The 21,758-nt window shown below is 50.7% G+C and overlaps 1 protein-coding gene across 3 annotated transcripts in view; it reads right to left on the bottom strand.

The window, feature by feature from the left end:
* Positions 1-20,019, bottom strand: part of IL6ST (interleukin 6 cytokine family signal transducer) — a 41,421-nt gene extending 21,402 nt beyond the window's left edge. The window contains exons 1-4 of one of the 3 annotated variants that reach the window (XM_087815247.1): positions 19,990-20,019; positions 6,393-6,467; positions 1,251-1,556; positions 249-369 (exon numbers count right to left, since the gene is read on the bottom strand). In XM_087815247.1, coding sequence (XP_087671373.1) covers positions 249-369; positions 1,251-1,556; positions 6,393-6,453 — 488 coding nt within the window. In that variant the 5' untranslated portion in view covers positions 6,454-6,467; positions 19,990-20,019. Of the gene's footprint in view, positions 1-248; positions 370-1,250; positions 1,557-6,392; positions 6,468-7,614; positions 7,810-19,989 lie in introns of those variants that run through there. The other 2 variants (XM_016199783.2, XM_016199785.2) reach the window with 2 other exon arrangements.
* Between the last annotated feature and the right edge of the window lie 1,739 nt (positions 20,020-21,758).

The raw sequence follows: 21,758 nt of genomic DNA, 5'->3' as shown, positions 1-21,758 counted from the left end.
ATGCCTGAGACTTTCTTCAGACGACCTGAGTGGGGCACGTAAGACACTGGCTACGAGCTGATCACCACTGAAGCGACGGTGGGCGTGGGGGTTCATTACACTGCTCTTTCTAAGTTTCAGATGTTCTAATGTAAAAGGTTAAATAAAATGTTTAAAAATTTGCATTTAACCTTACTACTGGGCAAAATAAAAATCCCAACACAAATGATAACTTAATAAACTCAACACACAACCACTGTGTGACTTGCCATTCGGACTTCAGGGTGAAGTTCGTCTCCAGGTGCGGTTCCCGCCCGGGGTCCCACTGGCATGTCATTCTCTTCCCCTCGTTCACAACGCAGCTCAGATTCCTGGGCTTTTCTGGAGGCACTAAACGGGAAAATCAGCAACTGTCAAAAAGCTTTATGACATGCAATGTATAGACTACCCATGAAATCTACGACCTAAACTAGATAGAAAAAAAGCCCAGCAAAAGTATGGACATAAGGAAAGACTGGTGCCTAAAAATTTATTTCTTTCCTATTTAAACCCAGACCTCTTTCCAGAAAGAAGTAATGGTATTTCTAAGTATCATTAATTAGTATGCTTCAAATTAATTTTCTACATATAACCAGCTTTCATTTATAACTAGAAATCAACTGATTTCTCCATTAAGTGTATTTTAAAAAGTAATATTTGCATATTAGTAAGAGGAAACTAAAGGAAGCAAAAATGACTCATTTATATTTCTCTTCCTGCTGGCTTCCCGAACTCTGCCGGAAGCGGGGTACATGGCAACGTCACAGTCTGGGGGAGCCAGAGGCTGGATGACCTACTCTGGGGTCCTGCTGCTTATTTACTCTGACACCAAAGGACTTTCTCCAGCATTTACTTGCCCCCTGTAGGAGGCTGCTTATTGTGCATTTTCTTAGTGACTGAGGGTTACTGAAATTACTATGAACAAATTTACAGATTTCAATTCAACAACTCTTTTTGGGGAGAGGTCTCATGTGAAAAGATTTTTCTAGAAAAATGACAGATCCTTGGCTTTCAGAGAAAATATAACACTTGTGTTCCTTGTTAGTTTTTTGGGGTTTTTCTACATGTCAGTAATGAAACTACAGTTCCACTTCTAAGCCCATTTATAAAACAAATATGTCCTGAAGTCACTGACGCAACAAGTGACTGGATTTCATAGAGACTAACACACAGCATTAAAAATGTAACTCAACAGCCATGGCAAAGTCTGAATTAGACGTGAACAAACTTACAGCCTGAGACGATTCTGATGCCATAGACATTCTGATCGATCTGCCCGAAGGTGCGGACGTTGCAGGTGAGCTGCATGCTCAGCGAGGACACGTTTGTGAGTGTGACGCTGGACGCTGTTCTGTTTATGACGGTGTACTGCTCGGGAGGCACCGTGGCATGGTTTGTCTTCCAGAAGATGTAGTCGGCATCGACGTGGAAGTAATCCACGCATTTCTCCGTTAGCACACAGACCGCAGTGAAATTGGAACCGAGCTGTACAACCGGAGACTCGGGGTCAATGTAACCACACGGATCCAGAAGTTCACCTGAAAAGAGCAGTAACAGGACATGTGAAAATGGACTGACTTTACTGGGACAAAGTTGTATTTTGGATCTGGGCAGTCCCCCAGTCTTCACTAAATATCTCTAATGACACAGAAAGGAAGAAACATACAGTGAAAATTAATATGGTCAGAATTTAATGCCAACGTTTGTAAAGAAATATACAAATTACAAGGAAGGTAGAACTGGATAACAGAAGAACCTCTGCAAGCTCCAGTCCTTTCCACACTCTGCTAACTCTGCCTCGGGAAACGAGGTGCCTCTGCAGGACCCACACTTGCTCGACCCCACTGACCCCGTCCCCCACTCAGAGCCGGGTCTAAAGCAAACCCTCCTGAGCCAGGCGGCGGCAGCCTCTGGCCCTCCGTCCTGAACGCTGCTGGGGGTGCGAGTGGGGCACAGGGATGGGAACATCATTCCCACATCAGAACGCAGACAGAGGCAGCAACAGCAAGGAAGCAACTAAACAGAGAGAACAGAACAAGACGGTGAAATATGTTAGCTTTAACAGTAAGTGCATGGGATGAGGTCCCAGATGGAAAAACAAAGGACCTGACTGCATAAAGACAGAACGGAACCACATGCTTTAACTGCTACCTACCCCACCCGGGTGACACCTAACCCCCATCTCCAGCTCCAACTTCCCATGTTCTCAGCAGCTCCCGGGCCGACCTACCGAATCATGCCACAGGTACTTTAAAGTGAACACTTTTAAAACCATGTGCATCACAGACCCTTCCAAACTTACCGCTTCCCTACCTCTGCTAACAGCGCCATTCCCGTCCAGCCACCCGGGTGACGCCCCGTCGTCACCAACAGCATCTCCACTGGCCTCCTCCAACCTCGACCAACCGAGTGCGGCAGGTTGAGTCTCAACGTGAGCAGCAGCCTCACTGCCCGTCCTGACTGCGGACACTCAGGCTCCTGCGACCTGGCTCGGCCAGTCGGCCCCTCACGCTGCTGCTGGGGCCACTCTGTGAGAGGGATGATGCCGCTTCCCTGTTTTGAATTATTTAACAGCTGCCTGTTCCCATCAAGACAAAATCCCCCCTCATTAGCACGATTCTGTTCTTTCTCTCGCCTCCCTATCATGATTTTAAGGCAGCTTCCCTAGCGAACCTCACTGTGAAATAGAAGCTAATAATGCTTACCTCAGAGTTCTGAGATTAGGCATTATTTACATGAGGCATCTACTAGGTGCCTGGTATTCAACAGGCCGCCAATAAGTGGAGGCCCATCGCCACAACTCCTCTACAGAGAATCTGGTCCCTACAGAGGAGAAGGGTCCCTTCCGAGCGACAGTTCTAGCAGTTAAAGAGGCACAGGATGACAGAAATATGGATCTGAGAAGAACGCTGGGGATCACTGACTTCAACCCTTTAACTTGGAAAAAAAGCTGATACTTTCAGAGACTCGGCCTCAGTCATCAGTCACTCTCCCAAATCCCAACCTGCCCCAAGCTACACAGCCCAGAGGACTCAACCACTTAAAAAGCTAAACAAAGTGCCTTCTTACTGGTATCTCTCGAAGTCAGCAGGAAGGACTAGTTTCTGTAGTCAAACCTGTAACCCAAACAGAATCCAGAGCCTCTCACAAAGCCCACAGGGCCGGAGTTGTAGCTTGTATTTGTTTTGAAACAGCAAGGGGGCTAGTTTACATGGCCTTCCCGTCCTTCCCACATGCCTACTGTAAGCCCCAGTGCACACATCACTCGCAGTTTCCAGTCGAGTGGAACTTCACCTGTGGCACTAGCAAGTCACCCTGTGACACTGGGCTGGTCCTTACAGCCCTAGACCACGCTTCATCCCCTGGTCGAATCATTCCCATTTCACTTTCTGTAAAGTAAGTAAAGGAAATAGCAAATATGAACCATAATTTAGAGTATTAAAAGAACAAGAGGTATCCCCAGAGAGTCAGTGCGAATTATTTTAACCACATGGAGTAAGAGGAATACTAGAAACGGGGAAATGCTCAAGTTTTCAGAGAAACTCAGGCTCATTAGAACTGTCTCATTCCAAATTAGTCCCAGTTTCATAGGCCTACCAGGCTACTTGAGATTAAACTGTAGAGATTTTATTTAAAAAGGTCTTTGATAAGATTAGTTGGGCATTCATGTGGACAAGATGAAATGTGGACTGGAAGATGCTGTAACGAATATCAGAATGAACCTTATGAAACTGCTGACATTTGGCTGTTGAATCAAACAAATAAGTTTTTAATTGGTTGATGACTCGTATATAAAAATGCTAAGGAAAAGTTATCGAGGGGCCTGAGCAGGGCCTGCGGGTGCAATGCCCTCAGCCCTGGTCTCCCTGCAATGCGCTGGCCCTCCTTCCGCAGGAGTGGGTCCGTCCTCTCCTCCCCCTTGGGTCTGGGTGGTGCTTGTCTGCCCAGCCCATGGACTGAGCCATGTGGCTTCGGGGCCAGGTCCCTAAGGAATACAGCTTCTGACCCAGCACTGCTTTCTCTTGGGACACTTGCCCGTGGAACCCAGCCAGATGCTCTAAGGATGCTGTGGCCACGTGGACAGGCCACGTGTGGTGCTCTGGCCAGCAGCCCCGGCAAAGCCCTCCGCTGACAGCCAGCACCGGCGTCAGATGTGTAAGTGAATGAGCCTTTTCATGATCCCAGCCCCAATCTCTGAAAATTCCAGACGAGGCCCCAGAAATCATGGCGCAACAGTGAGCCAGCCTGGCTGTGCCTGGCTGTGCTCCTGACCCACCCACACGAACCTGAAAAATTGTAATTACTGTCACTTTAAGACACGAGGTTTTGGAGTAATTGGTGAGGCACCAGCATTTTAATCAACAACTTGGGAGAAAACAGAAAGTGAGAGAGACACGCACAGTCATCAGGTTAGTTAAGGACAAGGCTAAGTGCTAACACTTCGGACGACGTTAGGATTCAAATTATGCTGAAAGAGTAAATGACAGGCTACAGCTAATAAGGTGGACTGTGCAAAGAGAAGTGTCTCCTGTTTAGGTCGATGAGAAATAAATAAGAGGGCAATGGAGAAATGATTTAAAAGTAAATTATATAAAAACGTGAAAATTTTCCAACCCGCAGCTTAACATGAAACTACAGTGCATCTTAGCTGGAAAACTCCACATTGCTTTAATAAAAACAATGTTCTCATCAAAGTAATAACGTCACTCTACTTGGATGATGTTAGTTCTTATATTTATTTTTTTCCTAAGCGCATTTCATTCAAAACTGAATAAAAAACATCTAATTACCTTCCTTTTACAATGCTTATTGTGGGCCAGACACTGCTCAAATGCCTTCTGCATATTAACTCATGTAACTCTCACAATCACCCGAGGAGGTAGGGACCATTACTATCCCGTCTTACAGACCAAGACACTGAGGCACAGGTTAAGGGACGGCCAGTCTTACAGCTGGCAGGTGGGAGAGGTGGGACAGTGTGTGTGGCTCCGAGAGAACCGGCAGGGTGAGGAGTGTGCCCAGGGCTGCAGGCACAGGCGACAGGGAAGGGCTGGGATCCCGGGGAGGCGTAGTTTGGGGACAAGGGGCTCAGAGACTCATGAAAGCAGCCCTTCAGTCCCCGCGGAGGTGAGCAGCAGGAGGAGGCAGCGGGTCTTCTCTAGAACTGGGGTGAATTCAAAAAGTTACAGGGAGGAAAATGTGGGTGCAGAGTAAGGAGCCCTGGCCGGGTCTCAGGTGGTTGGCTGGAGCATCATCAGAGTGGTGGGATCAATTCCTGGTCGAGGCACATACCAAGGGCGTGGGTTCAGTCCCCGGTCAGGGCATGCAAGGGAGGCAACTGATCGGTATTTCTCCTCTCTCTCCTCAAATTAATAAATGTATCCTTAGATGACAATCAATAATAATAAAAGAATAAGAAAGGACTTTCTAAATAAGAAAAATTTTCAACACAAGCTTGTGCTCAGAAGGAAGTGGTGTTCCTAGAGCTGAAGGGGTTAGTCCCAGAGCTGAGGGGGTTAGTCCCAGAGTTGAGGGGGTTAGTCCCAGAGTTGAGGGGGTTATCCCTAGAGTTGAGGGGTTAGTTTAAAGCAGTGATTCCAAGTCTGTGGAGAAGGACCTGTGTGGCTCCCCCTAATCTTTCACAGACGTTTGCTTTTGTTCTACACTAGGTTCCATGAGGCGAGTTCCGTGATTACACTCCTGGGCAGCATAGTTATATCAAATGTTAACTGTTCCTAAGCACTTATTCTTAACTCCTGTACTGGCCTCACTGTGGACATGGGGGTGGCTCTGCTCCATGTGACCTTTCCAGTGCTACAAGCACACGGCTGCTTAGTGACCTGTGGTCACAAGGAGCAAAAAGTGCTGAAAGGTACAGATTTCCTCCCAGTTCATTTAAAAAATTTTTCCTGCCCCTTGCCCGGCCAGGCGTGCCTCAGTGGTTCAGCATCTACCTTGGATCCAGGAGATCCCGGTTTGATTCCCGATCAGGGCACAGCCCAGGTTGTGGGCTTGATCCCCAGTAAGGGGTGTGCAGGAGGCAGCTGATCAATGAGTCTCTCATCACTGATGTTTCTCTCTCTCTCCCTCTCCCTTCCTCTCTCTGAAATCAATAAAGATATAGTGTTTTTTTAATTTTCCCTCCCCACCTTACAGTTATTGTTACTATAGCTAAACAATATTTGTAATTACTGAGTGTTTCAACTCAGATTACACCAATTATAACTTATCAAGTGTGACTTTCACTTCTTAAAACCATGTAAGACATTACTGTCTTAATAACGACCAGGAAGAACAAACATGCAGGCACAGGGATGTAATTGCATCATATAAACGTGCGGGCTGGGGGGGGGGGGGGGGCGTTCCAGCCTTACCTAGGGATCCCGCGCTGAGTAGCAGCAGCAAGGCCTGCACCGCCCACGCCCGCAGTGACATCTCACACGGGGTTTCTGTAAGAGACACGCAGCATTATTAACACTTTACTGCACATAAGTTAAGACAAAGTCTAAAGTCTTCTGTGCCCAGGGTGTAGCTGTTTTCTAAAAGGTGGTGAATTCTTATGTGTGGGCAGAAAACAAATGGAAGTCTTAAGAGCATTTTGTTTTTTCCCACTGAAGTTATGACTACGTAAGACACAGCTGGAAAACATGATTTATTCTTTAAGGCGAATGAAAAGAACCCTTTTCTTTATTAGTAAACACTCGGAGATGGAACATTGCAGAGAGGCGAGTGTCTGCATGGCAAACCCCACGTAAACAACCTCAGAAGGTACCTGACACAATGGAAAACACTGTAATTCACAGCATGACCAACAACATACGATACATGAAAAATGCCTACAAATCACTAAAAAATTCCAACAGCCAGTAGAAAAATAGGCTCTTCACAGAAAAGGAAATGCAAGCAACTCAAACATGACATGATACTTTCAACCTCGCACGCAGAGGAAGACACACACTCTCAGCACCACGCAGAGTGCGCGGTGACGCCGACGCTCCGGGGAACAGCTTAGCAAAAACAGCTCTTTACCACGTTAGAAGCACAACTTAAGACTCAGCATTTCCACTCCTAAGACTGTGCCCAAGAGGAGTGAAAACACACGTCCTCGCGAGACTTAAATGTTCACAGCAGCTTTATCCATTCGAGTCCCAAACTGGAAACAACCCAAGTACCCACCACTGGCGAATGAACAAACACTCGCTCCAACGGGAAACCCTCATCAGCAAAAGGGAACAAGCTTGCGGCAGAATCAGCAGCACCGATGAGTCAAAGGCCCTGCGCTTAGTGGAAGGAGCCAGACATAGGCTGCACACATCTGTGTGATTTACTTACAGGAAACTCACCAAGTGGCAGAACCGAGGGGACAGGAAGCAGACAGGGTCTGGCTGGGGCGGGAGGGGAATAAACGTAAAGCGGCACAAAGGACTCTGGGGTGAGAGAAGTGCTCTACGACCTGCCTGGGGTGCTGACAAGACTCTACATTTGTCTAAACCCACTGACCCGTGTCCAGGCCGTGCAGGCTCCGAGATTCCACCCTGCCTGCAGCTAACACGTCAGCGCCAGGGTCACGGACGCTGAGGAGACAGGAGACTCAACTGCTCAAGCAGGAGCGCAGTCAGCAGCCTGCGCCCGGTTCCCACGCCCGTGCAGTCAGGTGGCACGTGTGCCGCAGTGGGCATCAGTAGGCTGGTTACAGGAGCCGGAGAGGAAGCTTAGGAAACATGGCTCTAAATCGGCAGGAAGTGTGCGACCCCGTCTGCGGGAAGACGGCGCTCTCGCTGCGGGGCTGCGAGCAGACCTGCCCCTCGCTCGATGGAGACGCCACTCCTGTTCTCCAACATCCCTGAAAAGACTCCAGGAAAACGGAATTAGGGCTTTTGTTCGTAACAAATGCAGGAGACCCACAGGAAACTGTTTACTAACAAATTCTGTGCTGAGAGTTGGTGAACTTCACTGTTTATAAATCAGTCCTCAATTAAAAACAAACAAAACTGACCTGACAAGGGTACAGCCAGAAGAGCGAGTGTGCAACTCCTCCAATAGGGCTGTGCAAAGAAGTTCACGGGAGTTTTACTCATAAAAGCTGACAATAGACGCGACCAAAATCCTCAGTCACACAAATCGACTGGCAGGTTGTGCCGACCTGATCCTGACTCACTGCGATGGGAACGGGTCCCAGGCCTGCGCCACCAGGGCTGAGCCTCACACACAGCAAGGACGGCAGGGACGTGGAAGCGCAGGGCACGCTCTGCACAAGCCCTGCACAGAGCTGAAAGCCAGCGAACAAGCTGAGGCTGGAGGTCAGAACAGAGGTGCCTTCTGGGGGCGGGGAGGGGACGGGGGCATTCGGGGTGCTGGGCAGGTTCTGCATCCGGATCCGACGGCGGTAAAAGTTCAATGAGCTGTCACTTGTGATTTGTGGATGTGAAAGTTGTACTTAGTAAAAACAGTGAATAGACACACACCCTCGCCTCCAGGACAGGCAAACACTGAAGCTGAAGTGAGGAGAGTACGGAGGGGCCGGTGCAAACTGCCGGCCCGCCCAAGGAACGGGAAGGTTACAGCTGCGACTGCACGGCTCTCAACCAGACCCCGACTGAAAACAGAACCTCCCAGACAAGGTGCCAGTTTAGCACCGTCGATTACCCTACGATTCGCCTTCTCGAGTTTACCTACAGACAGGAGCAACCACCCAAGGCTATTCACGACCTTCCGCACACCCCGCGCCTTCTCACTGTTACACTGTGTGACGCTAGTACCTAGTCTAAAAAAAAAATTAGATTAAAAAATAATGTGTAAACTTTCTCTCCCAAATAAAACTATAAGCTTCTTGATGAAGGTTGCACAGTCCACGCTGATGGGCTGGGGGTACCGTCCGCCCTTCTGTACCCCACCCCGTCACAGCCCCTCTGTAACAGAATTACTGGGTGAGAACGGTTTGGACTGTCGCAGGCAAAGGCACAAAAGAACCAGGAGCCGTTTCCCTGCACCGACTCCTCCCTCACTTCCCAACGCGAATGGTCCCGCACTAGAAAACCCTCCAGGCGCACAGCAGCCCATGGAAACAACAGAGGAGGTGAGCGCCCGGAGGGAAGGGCGGTCCTGCCGTCCAACCTCGGCCGGCCACACGTGTCCCCACGGCAGGCAGGGCTCCTACACCCTGAAGGCGGCGGCCTCCCTACTGGGCCCCACGTCCTCACAGCAAAGCTCGGAAATGAGCCCCACGGAGGTGCCACGACTGCCTCAAAGCATTACAGGCGCCTGAGGAGCGACATGCTTTCTAACTGTCAAAGAACTGCCGCTGAGACGTGACAAAACGAAGGGACGTCTATGAATAAACTTGGTTTCACAGTCCAGGCCTAACAGACGCAGACAGGGCAGCACCACCTGAGGCGTCCTGAGACGCGACCTGCTCAACTGCACTTCTGGACCTGCTTTAAAACCGACAAAACCGACAGTGCTCTGCTTACTCTCTCCTCTTACTCTGTTGACAGTAACGACTCCATTTAAGATCCAGAAGAGCACTCTGCTCTCTCCTCCCCCGCAGATGCCCCGGGTATGTTACAACCACGTGCTGCAGACACGGACCGTCCGAGACCTGCATGGGACCTCGGCGCCTCCGGGAAGCGGAAGCCTGGCGCCCACCACGGACCCGGGGAGGTCCTGCCGGGCAGCTACGCGGGCTCCGCGGGTCTGCCCTGGGCTCCGCGGGTCTGCCCTGGGCTCCGCGGGTCTGACCAGGGCTCCGCGGGTCTGCCCTGGGCTCCGCGGGTCTGACCAGGGCTCCGCGGGTCTGCCCTGGGCTCCGCGGGTCTGCCCTGGGCTCCGCGGGTCTGCCCTGGGCTCCGCGGGTCTGCCCTGGGCTCCGCGGGTCTGACCAGGGCTCTGCGGGTCTGCCCTGGGCTCTGCGGGTCTGACCAGGGCTGCGCGGGTCTGCCCTGGGCTCCGCGGGTCTGCCCTGGGCTCCGCGGGTCTGCCCTGGGCTGCGCGGGTCTGCCCTGGGCTCCGCGGGTCTGACCAGGGCTGCGCGGGTCTGCCCTGGGCTCTGCGGGTCTGCCCTGGGCTCCGCGGGTCTGCCCTGGGCTCCGCGGGTCTGCCCTGGGCTCCGCGGGTCTGCCCTGGGCTCTGCGGGTCTGCCCTGGGCTCCGCGGGTCTGCCCTGGGCTCTGCGGGTCTGACCAGGGCTGCGCGGGTCTGCCCTGGGCTCCGCGGGTCTGCCCTGGGCTCTGCGGGTCTGACCAGGCCGCTCGGGCGCCTCACCGCCTCCACCGCTCGGGTCACGGCTCACGAGCGACGCACTTTAAGGAGACGAGATCCGAGGTTACCCCGAGGTGTGCGTGTGCACCCACTTTCAGGTCCATGGGTTTTCTCAAATGGGAGCAAAAACAGTGGAGTTACTACTGACAAATATTTAATAGTTTTGCCTTTAATAAGTTATTTTTACCTGTTGATTGTGTTTTTCTAGTTTTTCCCGTTTTCCCCCTTTTTAACGTCACCCAAGGACGGGATGAGGAGCAGGAGCGACACGGGGGCGTCCCCTGAGCCGGCAGCGGGCTGAGCACAGGCGTCTCCCTGCGGGAACCGGGCTCCTGCGGCCGCAAAAGGGGGGCTGCGGGCGCCCCACGGAGGGCACCGCGCGGTCCGCTGAACGGACAAGCTGAGCGGGGCGGACGGGGAGCGTCACGGCGGGAGCGTCCCGGCGGGAGCGTCACTGTGGGAGCGTCCCCGCGGCGGCGTCACTGTGGGAGCGTCCCGGCGGCGGCGTCACTGTGGGAACGTCCCGGCGGCGGCGTCACGTGGGAGCGTCCCGGCGGCGGCGTCCCGCGCAGCAAGCCGACGCCCGCACCCGCCTGCACAGCGTTTGCCGGGTCCCGTACAACGCCCCGCTCTGCCCGCCGCCCAGCGCGCTGCGACTGCGCGCACCTGACGCCCGCGCCCCCCGGCGTCGCGCAGGGGCTTCCCCGCAGACTCTTCCGCTTGAAATTCCTAACACCCCGAGAAGCGGGCGGACAGGCCGGGGTGACTTCACTACTTCAAAGAGTTCGTTTCTTAGAGCGGCTGGTCTACAGCAACGCCGAAGCACGGAGATGTCCCGCCCGCCCGCCGCCCCGCCGCACAGCGGCCACTGCCAGCGACCCACTGTCCCGAGGGCGGGCCCACGCTGACACGCTGCCGGCACCGAACCACAGTCACCGCGGTTCGCTCCCGATGCTCGGAGCCCACGGGTTTGGAATGACAGGGAAGAGTCCCTGGGGGCCCCACTTTCCAGGCCGCACCCCTCCGTCCCCGCCTGCTGGGCCTCCGTCCTCGGAAGGACCTAACTTCAGGCATCTTGTGAGCTTCGGGGAAAACGATTCCATGAAAGCGAACATCCTGCCGTGGTTTTGACACACACCCGGAATACGCACGCCCTGCCCCAGGCCTCATCCCAGCTCCCCTGATGTCCCAGTGATGTCCCAGAAGCGTGAAAGGGACTTTTTGTTGAAACCTGACAAAAGCAGTTACAACAAATCCTTCACGGAGTCAGGCCTCCGCCTTCCCGAGCGGTCACCGAAGGCTGTCCCCAGCTGCCACCCTACTTGCTGCACGGCGGGAGCACCGATTTTAAGATCGGCTCGGTACTAGGTTAGGTTCTAGCTGAAGCAGAGGTGGGTCCTCTCTGAAATGGAACAAGTTAACTTCAAACTCAGGCAAGGAGTCCAGTCCTCCATTCTTGCCTCAGACTTAATATTAAGCCTTTGATATAACTTAGTAACATACAAGAAATTAAATTTATAACAATATTTTTAAAATGCAAAGGTAATGCATAATTATTTTTAAATTTTCAAGTACACAGAAATTGAGAAATGTCATGTGAAAGTCCTCTATAATCCCACCAAGATAACAACTGAATAATTTCATGGATAATCATGCAAAATTTCCTTTCTTTTTATTTTTCAGTTCTGCATGTTTAGTTCTACAATTATTTTAGCCTGAAAAACAAACACCAAACAACTTTAAAAAACCCCACCCTCCTCCATCTCCCCCTGGCAACCGTCAGCTTGTTCTCTGTGGCTACGAGTCTGTTTCTCTCTTGTTTATTCACTTATTTTTTATAGTCCACATGTGAGTGAAATTATACGGCCTCTGTCTGGCTTACTTCACTAAGCATATTACCTGCTAAGTCCATCCATGTTGTCGCAAATGGCAAGCTTTCATTCTTTTTCACTGCTGAGTAATACTCCACCCCATGTATGTACCACATCTTCAACTAATCGTTACTGATGGACATCTAAGTGCTTCCATATCTTGGCTATTGTAAACAATGCTGCGCTGAGCATAGGAGTGCACGTACCTTGTAAAATGTTCTACACATACACTATAACTTTCTATTGTACAAACATATACTTTCTTATTTTATAAAAGTGGGATCACAATAATGTTCTGTAACTTGCTTTCTTCACATATTTGGACACTTTCGAAGTCAATAAAGATTAATTCCTGTAGCCTTTGTTCAAACCCACCTTCTCATCCAGGTCTCCCCGACCACCCTGTATAGCTTATCCCCCCTTCCCATTTTTTTCTCAATAGACTCGGCACCTTCTAAATAAGCTGGCAAACATTTCTTGTGAAGGGCCAGATCATAAATAATTTAGGCTTTGTGGGCCTCACACTCTCTTGCAACCAGTCAGCTCTGGTTGCTAACACAGCCATAGACAAAAGTCAACAAATGGGCACGGCCAAGTTCCAACAACTTTATTTACGAAGACTAACTTGACACAGCTCATAGGACTAAATGTAACACCTAAAACTTCTAACGAGAAGACCCAGGAGAAAACCTTTGAGAATTTGGGTTAGGCAAAGATTTTTCAGATACAACACTAACTGGTACGTTTGACTCCACTGAGACGAAAGCTTCTCTCTGAGAACATCAGTAAAAGAATAAAAGATGAGCCACAGACTGGGAGAAAATACTTACAAATCAATTTCCTAATAAAGACCTGTTCCAGAATATATTTTTAAAACTATAAAAACATGAGAAAACAAACCTAATTAAAAAGTGAGTAAACTACCTGAACAGACACGTCACCGAGGAAGGCCGTGGCTGAACACTGCAAATACCACGGAGCGAGCTAGTCCACTCCAGGTACTTTCCAAGAGAAACGGGAGCTACGTCCATGCAAAACCTTGGGACTGGTCAAATTACAGTGTATTTATACACCAATTTATCATGCACCTGCTCACAACAGGAAAGTAAATTTATCCATGCAACAAAGATACTAGGTGCTTTCTATGCTGGGTATGATTCCAGATGCTAGGAATATAGCAGAGAACCAACCATCTGAACTAATTACACCTGCAACAGCCCCATTTCCAAACAGGGTCCCATTCTGAGGTGGGCGGGCTTCAGCATAAAGTGCTTAGACTCCATCTGGCTCATAGTACACACTCAATAAACGGTACCATTGTTGTCTTCATTGCTGCTCAGAAACCTACAGTAAATATCCTATTTAAAGATACGAATCAGAGCATTTCTTTTAAAGTCAGGATTCAAGAGAGACACTTGGAGTCATTACCCATTCAACACAGTTCTGGGGGTTTAATCAAAAATATAATAAGCATATAAATAAGATAAAAATGGAAAAAGAAAAACTTGTAGATGATGTGATCACCTACCAAGCAAAAGAATGAGACTCCAATGCCCAAGTATTAGGATTATTGCAAGTTTAACATAATAACTGAATAAAAGGTTATAAAAAACTATAGCTCTCCTACACACCAGCAACGAGCAATCAGAAAACACAAAAATTCCCACTCACAGCAGCATCAAAAACTACAATACATCTAGGAAAAAACTAATCAGACTACGCACAACTTTATGGAGAACAGCATAAAACCTTACTAAACGTTTCCTTAATAAGACCTAAATATCATGGAGTGAAAAAAATAGAGTAGAGACACCAGCTCTTCACAAGTCAGTATCTTAATGCAATACAACCTTAATCCAACTGCAAAGTGGTCTTGGAGTTTCACAAACCGATTTAAGATTTCATATAAAATATCAGAGAACCACCAAAGATCAATTTTCAGAAAGAATAAACACTTTTGATGAGTAGACGTACCATCTATTAAGACATACTGTAAAATTATAGTAATTAAAACATGGCGTTGGCAGAGACGTAAGACAATCCCATCAACGGTATAAAATGGAAAGTCCAGAAACAGACATAGGGCTCAGAGCAGGCCTCCCGCAATGTGCCACTCTGGGGTGTGAATCATTTTGGGCAAAGTGCAATCAAGATGCTGCAGGGTCACGAAAAGCTTTTAACTCTCCCCTAAAGAATTTAAATTTGGGGCCTTGCCCATAATTAGAGTTATTACCAGAAATACATTTTTATGACCTATGTACAGGGCAGGACAAGCTACAGAACATCTGCTCTTCTTACGGTCCTGCAGTGACCGTCCTCCCCGAAGCCCCAAGGTGACCCTCTGCTCGAACGTCACGCACACCCCATCTCCCCTCTGTCCCCGAGCCTCTCGTGTGAGGTTTCTCACTCCTTCACGTAAGAGTAAAGGAAAGTGTCTTCCTCCCACACAGACCCAAGTATATGGGTGGGGAAAAGTAGGTTTACAGTTGTTCCTATGGAAAATAATACAATAATTAATAATAAAGCAAGAATAAACTGTGTTTTGCGTACACACAATTGTAAACCTATCCCACTGTGTATATAAGAATATCTGATTTTTAAAAAAGCATGTCCTATCACTGGGGAAATAAAGGACTATTCAACAAATAGTATTGGGACAACAGACTCCACAAGCAAAAAAATAAAAATAAAGAGCCCTACTTCATTCCAGATACATATACTCCAGGTCATCATGGGCCTAAATGCAAAAGCAGAACTGTAGGAGTTCTGGCAGGAGATAAGAGTATGCAAAGGACCTTACAGTTAAGAGAAGGACTTTTACAAATACTATAGCTGAAGCCAAATGAACAGTTCTTCCCCTTAAGAAGTTCGAAGTTTAGAGGGTAGGATTGCACGGGGCACTACAGATGCAGGGAACACCCAGCTCAGGGCCCCTGAGAGCCTGGTTCTGAAATGAGAGTCAAGGTTTTCTAGATAGAAAACAGCACCCACGTGAGCTGTGCCTCGCCTCCGACTCTGTCAGGTGAAGATGCTGCCAGCCTGCAACCTGGAGCTGGGCCGAGCTCCCTCTAGGTCAGGGGCGTGGGGTGGGGGAACACGCACGGCAGGAGGTGAAAACCAGACTGAGGACCAACACCAAACGCACCCTTCAGACTACTGATGAAGCCGATGCACCTTAGGGCAAAGGGCACGACTGGCTGGCGCGAGTCAGCGGGAAATGTTAATGTGGAGGCAGATTACTCAGATTTTAGCAAGTGACAGATTCACCATGACCACATTTGAACAGATGCAGCCTGTTACTCAGAACAATTAGCTAATGCGATTCTGAAGAAGTCTCCCTCAGGTACACCACACACACTGAGAAAGCAGCTGTAGCCCTAAGACACTAGCCAAGTGCTTCTGCAGCGTTTCAGTGCTGACCGCCTCTGCTTCCCGAATTTCCAGGTTTCTGTGTAATCACATCATGTGGTTGAATTCTTTCCTTTCTCTCCTTTACTCAGCTCTCTGGTAGGTTTTATCTCCTGGCTGTGCGTGAGCCCAAAAATATTTGGTATCTATTATTATTGTAAAAAACTATGACCTGCAAACAAAATAATTCCAACAATTCTGACTGGGACCTTTTTTTAAATCCCGGTTCTGTATCATCGTCTTGAACATTCTGTCTCTGATGCAAATAAATTTAACGGGTCTAAAAACAATGCACACATATGCACAGGGTCATATGCACATAAATACATAAAAACACACCCCTTCCTTTAAAATCACAGTAGTTATCTTTCTCCCCCATCTGAAAAAAATATTCACTTTTCTTGAATTGCTTGCCTAAGCCATTGGGGTCCATGCTGTCTCTTACCTACCCCATTACATCCTAGCTTTTCTCAGTCACAAATCTGTTCATCTTCTCACATAACATCTTTCCCATTTGTCTCCTTTCTACCCTCATCCTGAACAACCTAAGTTAGGTGCTGATCACCTCAATATTTATTCCTGCCTCCTCCTTCCAGTCTCTCCCTTCCTCTCCCAAATAATTTTGAACATTTTTGGTGAATGAATTTCTCTAAAACACTACTTTAAAGTTGTCACTCTTTTCCCAAAAGCTTTTAACAGGGTGAAAAATTATGCCAAATATCTCAGCTACTTAAGAACCTAAAAGCCTGGCTCCCGTGTGCTAGTCCAAACTACCTTCTCCAATATTTAAAGTCTCCTCTTAAAAACAGCCTCTGCTCAGACTTTTCCCCGAAGCTACACCATTATACTTCCAGACAGAGTAGCAAGCAATCTGGTTTCTACTCCAATCACGCCGAGTTTTGTTTGTTTCCCAAATGCAAAGCTAGTGCTTAACTTCTTTATTTTACTAGACCTCACCACGCCGTCCACAACCAGGTCTTCCCTCCTGCCGTTCCTCACCAGCCACCCCTGGGGCCCGAGCTCAGCCACGGCCGGTACCGGCTTTCTCCACACACGCATTTCAGCGTTTGTGTGTCCACAGGCGCTACCCCTGGCTCCACCACCTTCCTGGACTCTGCTTCAGTGTTTACGACTCAGAGAAACACCTCTGCGGAATTTCCTCCCCCCTCAGACATCTCCGCTCGAAGCACCTGCATAGCGAGTTTCCCCAGGAGACTCATCCTGCTGGACTGTAACTGCCTGTGTTACGTGCTGACATCCTCGGCACCTAACGCTCTGGAGCACGACAGACCGTGAGGTGGGTTCTGAGGACCTCTCGGATGGCCACACTGCCCTGGTCCCTGTCACTCGAGTTTACTATAGGAAGAGGCGGTGCAGTTTCACAGTTAAGAGCTGAGTCTGGTTGTCTAGGTACAAATTCTGGATCTACTGTTTATTAGCCATGTGGCACTGGGCAAGCTAATTACCTGGTAATTTCTGGCGCCTTCCACAAAGGCCTCCATTTGGAACTGGCTCCCTTCATCTCTCTCTCTATGCAGGTCTTACCCAGGCTGCATCCTCTGCTAACTCCTTGACTCTTCCAAGACTTAAATGATCCTTCCCTATCTGAAATATTGACGTTTTCTGCATCACTCTGCAATTAATTAAAACTGCCCTGCACCCATGTACTTTTTCATGTGTGTCAACCCGACTTCCGTAAGCTCTCTGAAGGTCCCGGTGACACCTCATGTCTTTGTGAGTTCCTACAGCCAGTAATAGTAAGTGCTTAGTATTTGTTGTGTAAATAAAGCTCAGAGGAAACTTCAACCCTGATCCGACTGCCTTTGCAAACAAAGAAATGGAGACTGAGAACATTCCAAGCTTCTCCAGGAGACAATGCAAAAGTCCTGGGGCCGGGAACTCTGACTCCCACTAAAACAGAGGCTCTGAAACAGCTGGAGGGAAAACCAGCTCCCTGCAGAGGAATTAGGAGTCCTTGGGCTCCCGCACCAAGCTGTGGCCGCGGGTCCCCAGGAGGACTGTGTGGCAGGGAGAGGTGACTGAGTACAGGGACTGGTGCACAGAAACCCAGGTTTCTCGGGGGCATGGCCTCAGTTTCCCTCTCTACAGAGCACGGCAACACCTACCACACAGGCAGAACTGACATGCAGCCTAATGGCTGCCTTAAGTGCAAATGCCCGTGGGAGATTTTTAAAATAAACTGAAAACACTACAATTCATACGTAAAAATGAGAACACAAACACATTTTTCACTGCATAAGGAAGTATTTATAATATTCTAAATTACCAAAGAGAAAGTTAAACACGTACAGTATTGTCAACAACACAGACTTAAGACGAAATCCCACCACAAACTTTACCCTGCTTTCCTGACACTTTCTCCATCCTGCAATTGTTTCCTTCCACATGTGATCAAAACAAGGGATCAAAAGTATCCCCAAAAGACAAGCAACCGGGAAGCACAATCCATGCCACCTGAAGACGGTTGTTTAAGTGTAGGAGTCCAGGCTACAGTTCCCAAACACTTCCCATAGGAACCGCCACGAATTTAAGGAGTGAAGACAACAGCCAAGAGCTCCATGACCCTGAGCCGGGCATTCCAAACCGGAGCTGCTCCAACCTGAGGCCGCCCCCCTCCCGTAGGGTGTTTACGGCAGGGACCCTCCAATCTTTCAGAAAATCCACCTGGGGACTCCAACTACTAGTTTAAATCAGCACAGCCGCTCAAACACTACACAATCCCACACGAGCTCCACTGACATGGGTCTCCTCCTCTGGGACACAAGGAAGGACAACAGTGGCTTGTCTTGTCCTCGGATCAGGACAGAAGCTGTTCCCGGGGAGAGGACACTGTGGAGGGTCCGGTGGTGGGGAGCCTGCCAGGACCAACAAGCAGGAGGAGAAGAGGGCCACAGTGAGGCTGTGTGACTAGGGGAACCCCAGCGACATCCTAGGGAGGACAGTCACCTCTGGGCAGGAAAGCAGCCCCGGGGCTGGTTCTGGGAGTTAAGGGAGACAGAGGGGCTGGGAAGGAAAAGGTGGGGAGATTCCTGACCGAGAAGAGGCAGAATCCACAGGAAGTTGGAGGTGTGACTGTGTGCATAGCGAGTGTGTGTATAAGTGTGTGTAAGACTGTGTGTGCCTTGTGTATCAGTCAGTGACTGTGTGTGTGTCTGTTGTGTTGGTCAATGACTGTGTTCGGTGTGTGTGTATAAGCGTGTGTGTGTGTCTGGTGTGTCAATGTGTGCTTGGTGTGCTGGTCAATGACTGTGTGTTTGGTGTGTGTATAAGAGTGTGTGTGTTTGGTATGTTGGTGACTGTATTTGTTGTGTTTGTGTGTGTGGCTGTGTGTGTGTGTTTGGTGTGCTGGTCAGTTGATGGTGTGTTTGGTGTGTTTGTGTGTGTGGCTGTGTGTTTGATGTGTTTGGTATGTGAGTGTGTGTGGCTCTGTATGTGTTTGGTGTGACTGAGTGTATAAGTGACTGTGTTTGGTGGGTATGTGTGTGACTGTGTATAAGTGACTGTGTTTGGTGTGTTGGTCAGGGGCTGTGTGTGTTTGGGGTGTGTGTATAAGTGACTATGTGTTTGGTGTGTTTGGTGTGTATAAGTGAGTGTGTGCTTGGTGTGTGTCTAAGTGACTGTGTGTTTGGTGTGTGCGTCTAAGTGGCTGTGTTTGGTGTGTGTGTCTAAGTGTGTGTTTGGTGTGTGTGTGTCTGTGTGTTCAGTGTGTGTGTGTAAGTGGCTGTGTTTGGTGTCTGTGTGTCTAAGTGTGTGTTTGGGGTGTGTGTGTCTGTGTGTTCAGTGTGTGTGTCTAAGTGGCTGTGTTTGGTGTCTGTGTGTCTAAGTGTGTGTTTGGGGTGTGTGTGTAAGTGGCTGTGTTTGGTGTCTGTGTGTCTAAGTGTGTGTTTGGGGTGTGTGTGTAAGTGGCTGTGTTTGGTGTGTGTGTGTCTAAGTGTGTGTTTGGTGTGTGTGTGTGTAAGTGGCTGTGTTTGGTGTGTGTGTGTTTGGTGTGTGTGTCTAAGTGGCTGTGTTTGGTGTCTGTGTGTCTGTGTGTTTGGTGTGTGTGCGTGTAAGTGGCTGTGTTTGGTGTGTGTGTGTGTTTGGTGTGTGTGTCTAAGTGGCTGGTGCCTGGCGTGTCAGGGGCCGTGCGTTTAGCATGTGTGGGGTGCGCCGTGCGCCCTGTGCCTAGCGTGTCGGGCAGTGGCCTGCGGGTCGCGCGGCCGGTGCCCGGCGCTGAGATTCGGGGACAAAGCTGCGGGCTCCAACCCGCACGCGGGCCGGGCCGGAGGAATGCGGGGATTTCCCGGCGGGGACCGGAGCTCGGGCGCGCCGTGCGGACGCCGCCCTCCCGGCCGCCCCGCGGCCCCCGACCCTCGGGCCCGGGCCGTCCCGCCCCCGCCCACCCCGCCCCCCGCCCCCGCCGCGCGGCCCCTCACCTCGGGCGCCTCGCGCTCCGGCCTCCGCAGCCGCGTCCCTCGGCGCCAGGCCCGCTCGGCCCGCGGCAGGCGGCCCCGGCCTGCGCTCGGCTGCGCCCGTCCCGCTCGGCGCCCGGCCGTCCTCCCGCGGACGCGCACGCGGCCCTCCCCCGGGCGGCCCCGCGCCGGCCCCGCCCCCCCGCCCCGCCCCGGCTGCGCCCGCGCGCGGATTGGCCGCCGCGGGACGGGCGCACCCGGCCATTGGCCCGACGGCCGCGCACGGCGAGGGGCGGGGCCCGGCGGCCGGATTCCCGTAACGCGGCTCCGGCGTCCGGGATTCCGGCGTCGCCCGCGCGGCAGGGATCCGAGGGTCCCCCTCCGCGCCCTGCGGCCCACGCGTTCCGCGGGGGCGGGGGCGAGGCCCGCGGGCGCCGCCGCCTCCCCGCCCCGCCTCCCTGCTCCCCGGCTGCGCGGCCTGCCCGCGGGATCGGCCGCGGGGGACTGCGGGCTCCGTGGGGACGGGGCCGGGGCTCCCCAGGGAACTGGCTGCGCTCGGCGACCGCGACTCCGCCCACGCGACCGCAGGTGGCGGCCGCCGCGGCTCCGGCCGGTCCTAGGGACCGAACCGGGGTTCCTACCTCTCATTTGGCGAAGGGCTTCGGTGGGATTGGGGGGACCCGGCGCTGGGTCCTACCTCCGCCGGTGACAAAATCCCTGAGACAGAACCGGCCTCCCTGCTCGGCCGCGCCTCCTACCCGAGTCCCTAAGGGGAAACCGGCCTGCAGAGCCAGTTTGCTGTGTGTGTGACTGTGACTGGGTGTTACTATGTGTCTGTGTGTGTGTGACTGTGTGTTACTATGTGTCTGTGAGTGTGTGACTGTGTGCCTGTGAGTGTGTGTGTGTGACTGTGTTACTATGTGTCTGTGTGTGTGACTGTGACTGTGTTACTATGTGTCTGAGTATGTATATGTGACTGTGTAACTATGTGCCTGTGAGTGTGTGTGACTGTGACTGTGTTACTATGTTGTGTGTGTGTGACTGTGTGTTACTATGTGTCTGAGTGTGTGACTGTGTGTCCGCTTGTGAATATGTGTGCGTGTGTGTGGCTGTGTGTGCGTGCATGTGAGTGTGAATGTGAGTGTGTGTTACTATGTGTCTGTGACTGTGTGAGTGTGTCTGAGTGTGGGGGTGGCTAGGGCTTTCTGTGGAAGCGTGGCAGGGTACAGGAGGGCAAGAATGGTTTAATGTACGGCACAAATTATACGCATCTGTCAACAGAATCATAAGGGTCTTCATTATATTGAGGATTCAGGTAGAGTAAAACACAGACCAAAGTATGACCTCTTAGTTGTGATCATGTCATTTTTAAAAGACACAGGAAGGTGGGCTGCTATGTGCCTAGTGCTAAAGGGGTCCCAGGCAAGCTTGGGGACGGTCAGAGATGAAGCTCCCTGCGTTCAGCTCTGGGTGCTCCCTGTCACCTCACATCGAACTGCAGGAACGTGCCTGCATTGCATCCCGGCTCTGCCATTTACGTTTTAAAGCAAACTTTTCAGATCTAGCAAACATTTATTTAGGGGCAGTGTCTACTGGCTAAGTGCACCTTCTGGTTCCGCATTGCCTGGGTTGCCCCCTGCTGCTTCCCATGTCTGTGGCCTTGAGCAGGCCTCCCCCGCTTTTTCATTTGCACAGTGAGAAGAAGGGTATCCTAATTCGACTGCAGCAAGGGCTCCATAAGTTAAAGCACAGGAAGAGCTTGGCACAGAGTAGATGCTCAATAAATGTCGACT

This window comes from Miniopterus natalensis, chromosome 3, assembly GCF_054644295.1.
Source record: "Miniopterus natalensis isolate mMinNat1 chromosome 3, mMinNat1.hap1, whole genome shotgun sequence".
Classification (NCBI taxonomy): domain Eukaryota; kingdom Metazoa; phylum Chordata; class Mammalia; order Chiroptera; family Miniopteridae; genus Miniopterus; species Miniopterus natalensis.
Note: the sequence above shows the minus strand (reverse complement) of the source record. Positions and strands in the feature narration are given on the sequence as shown.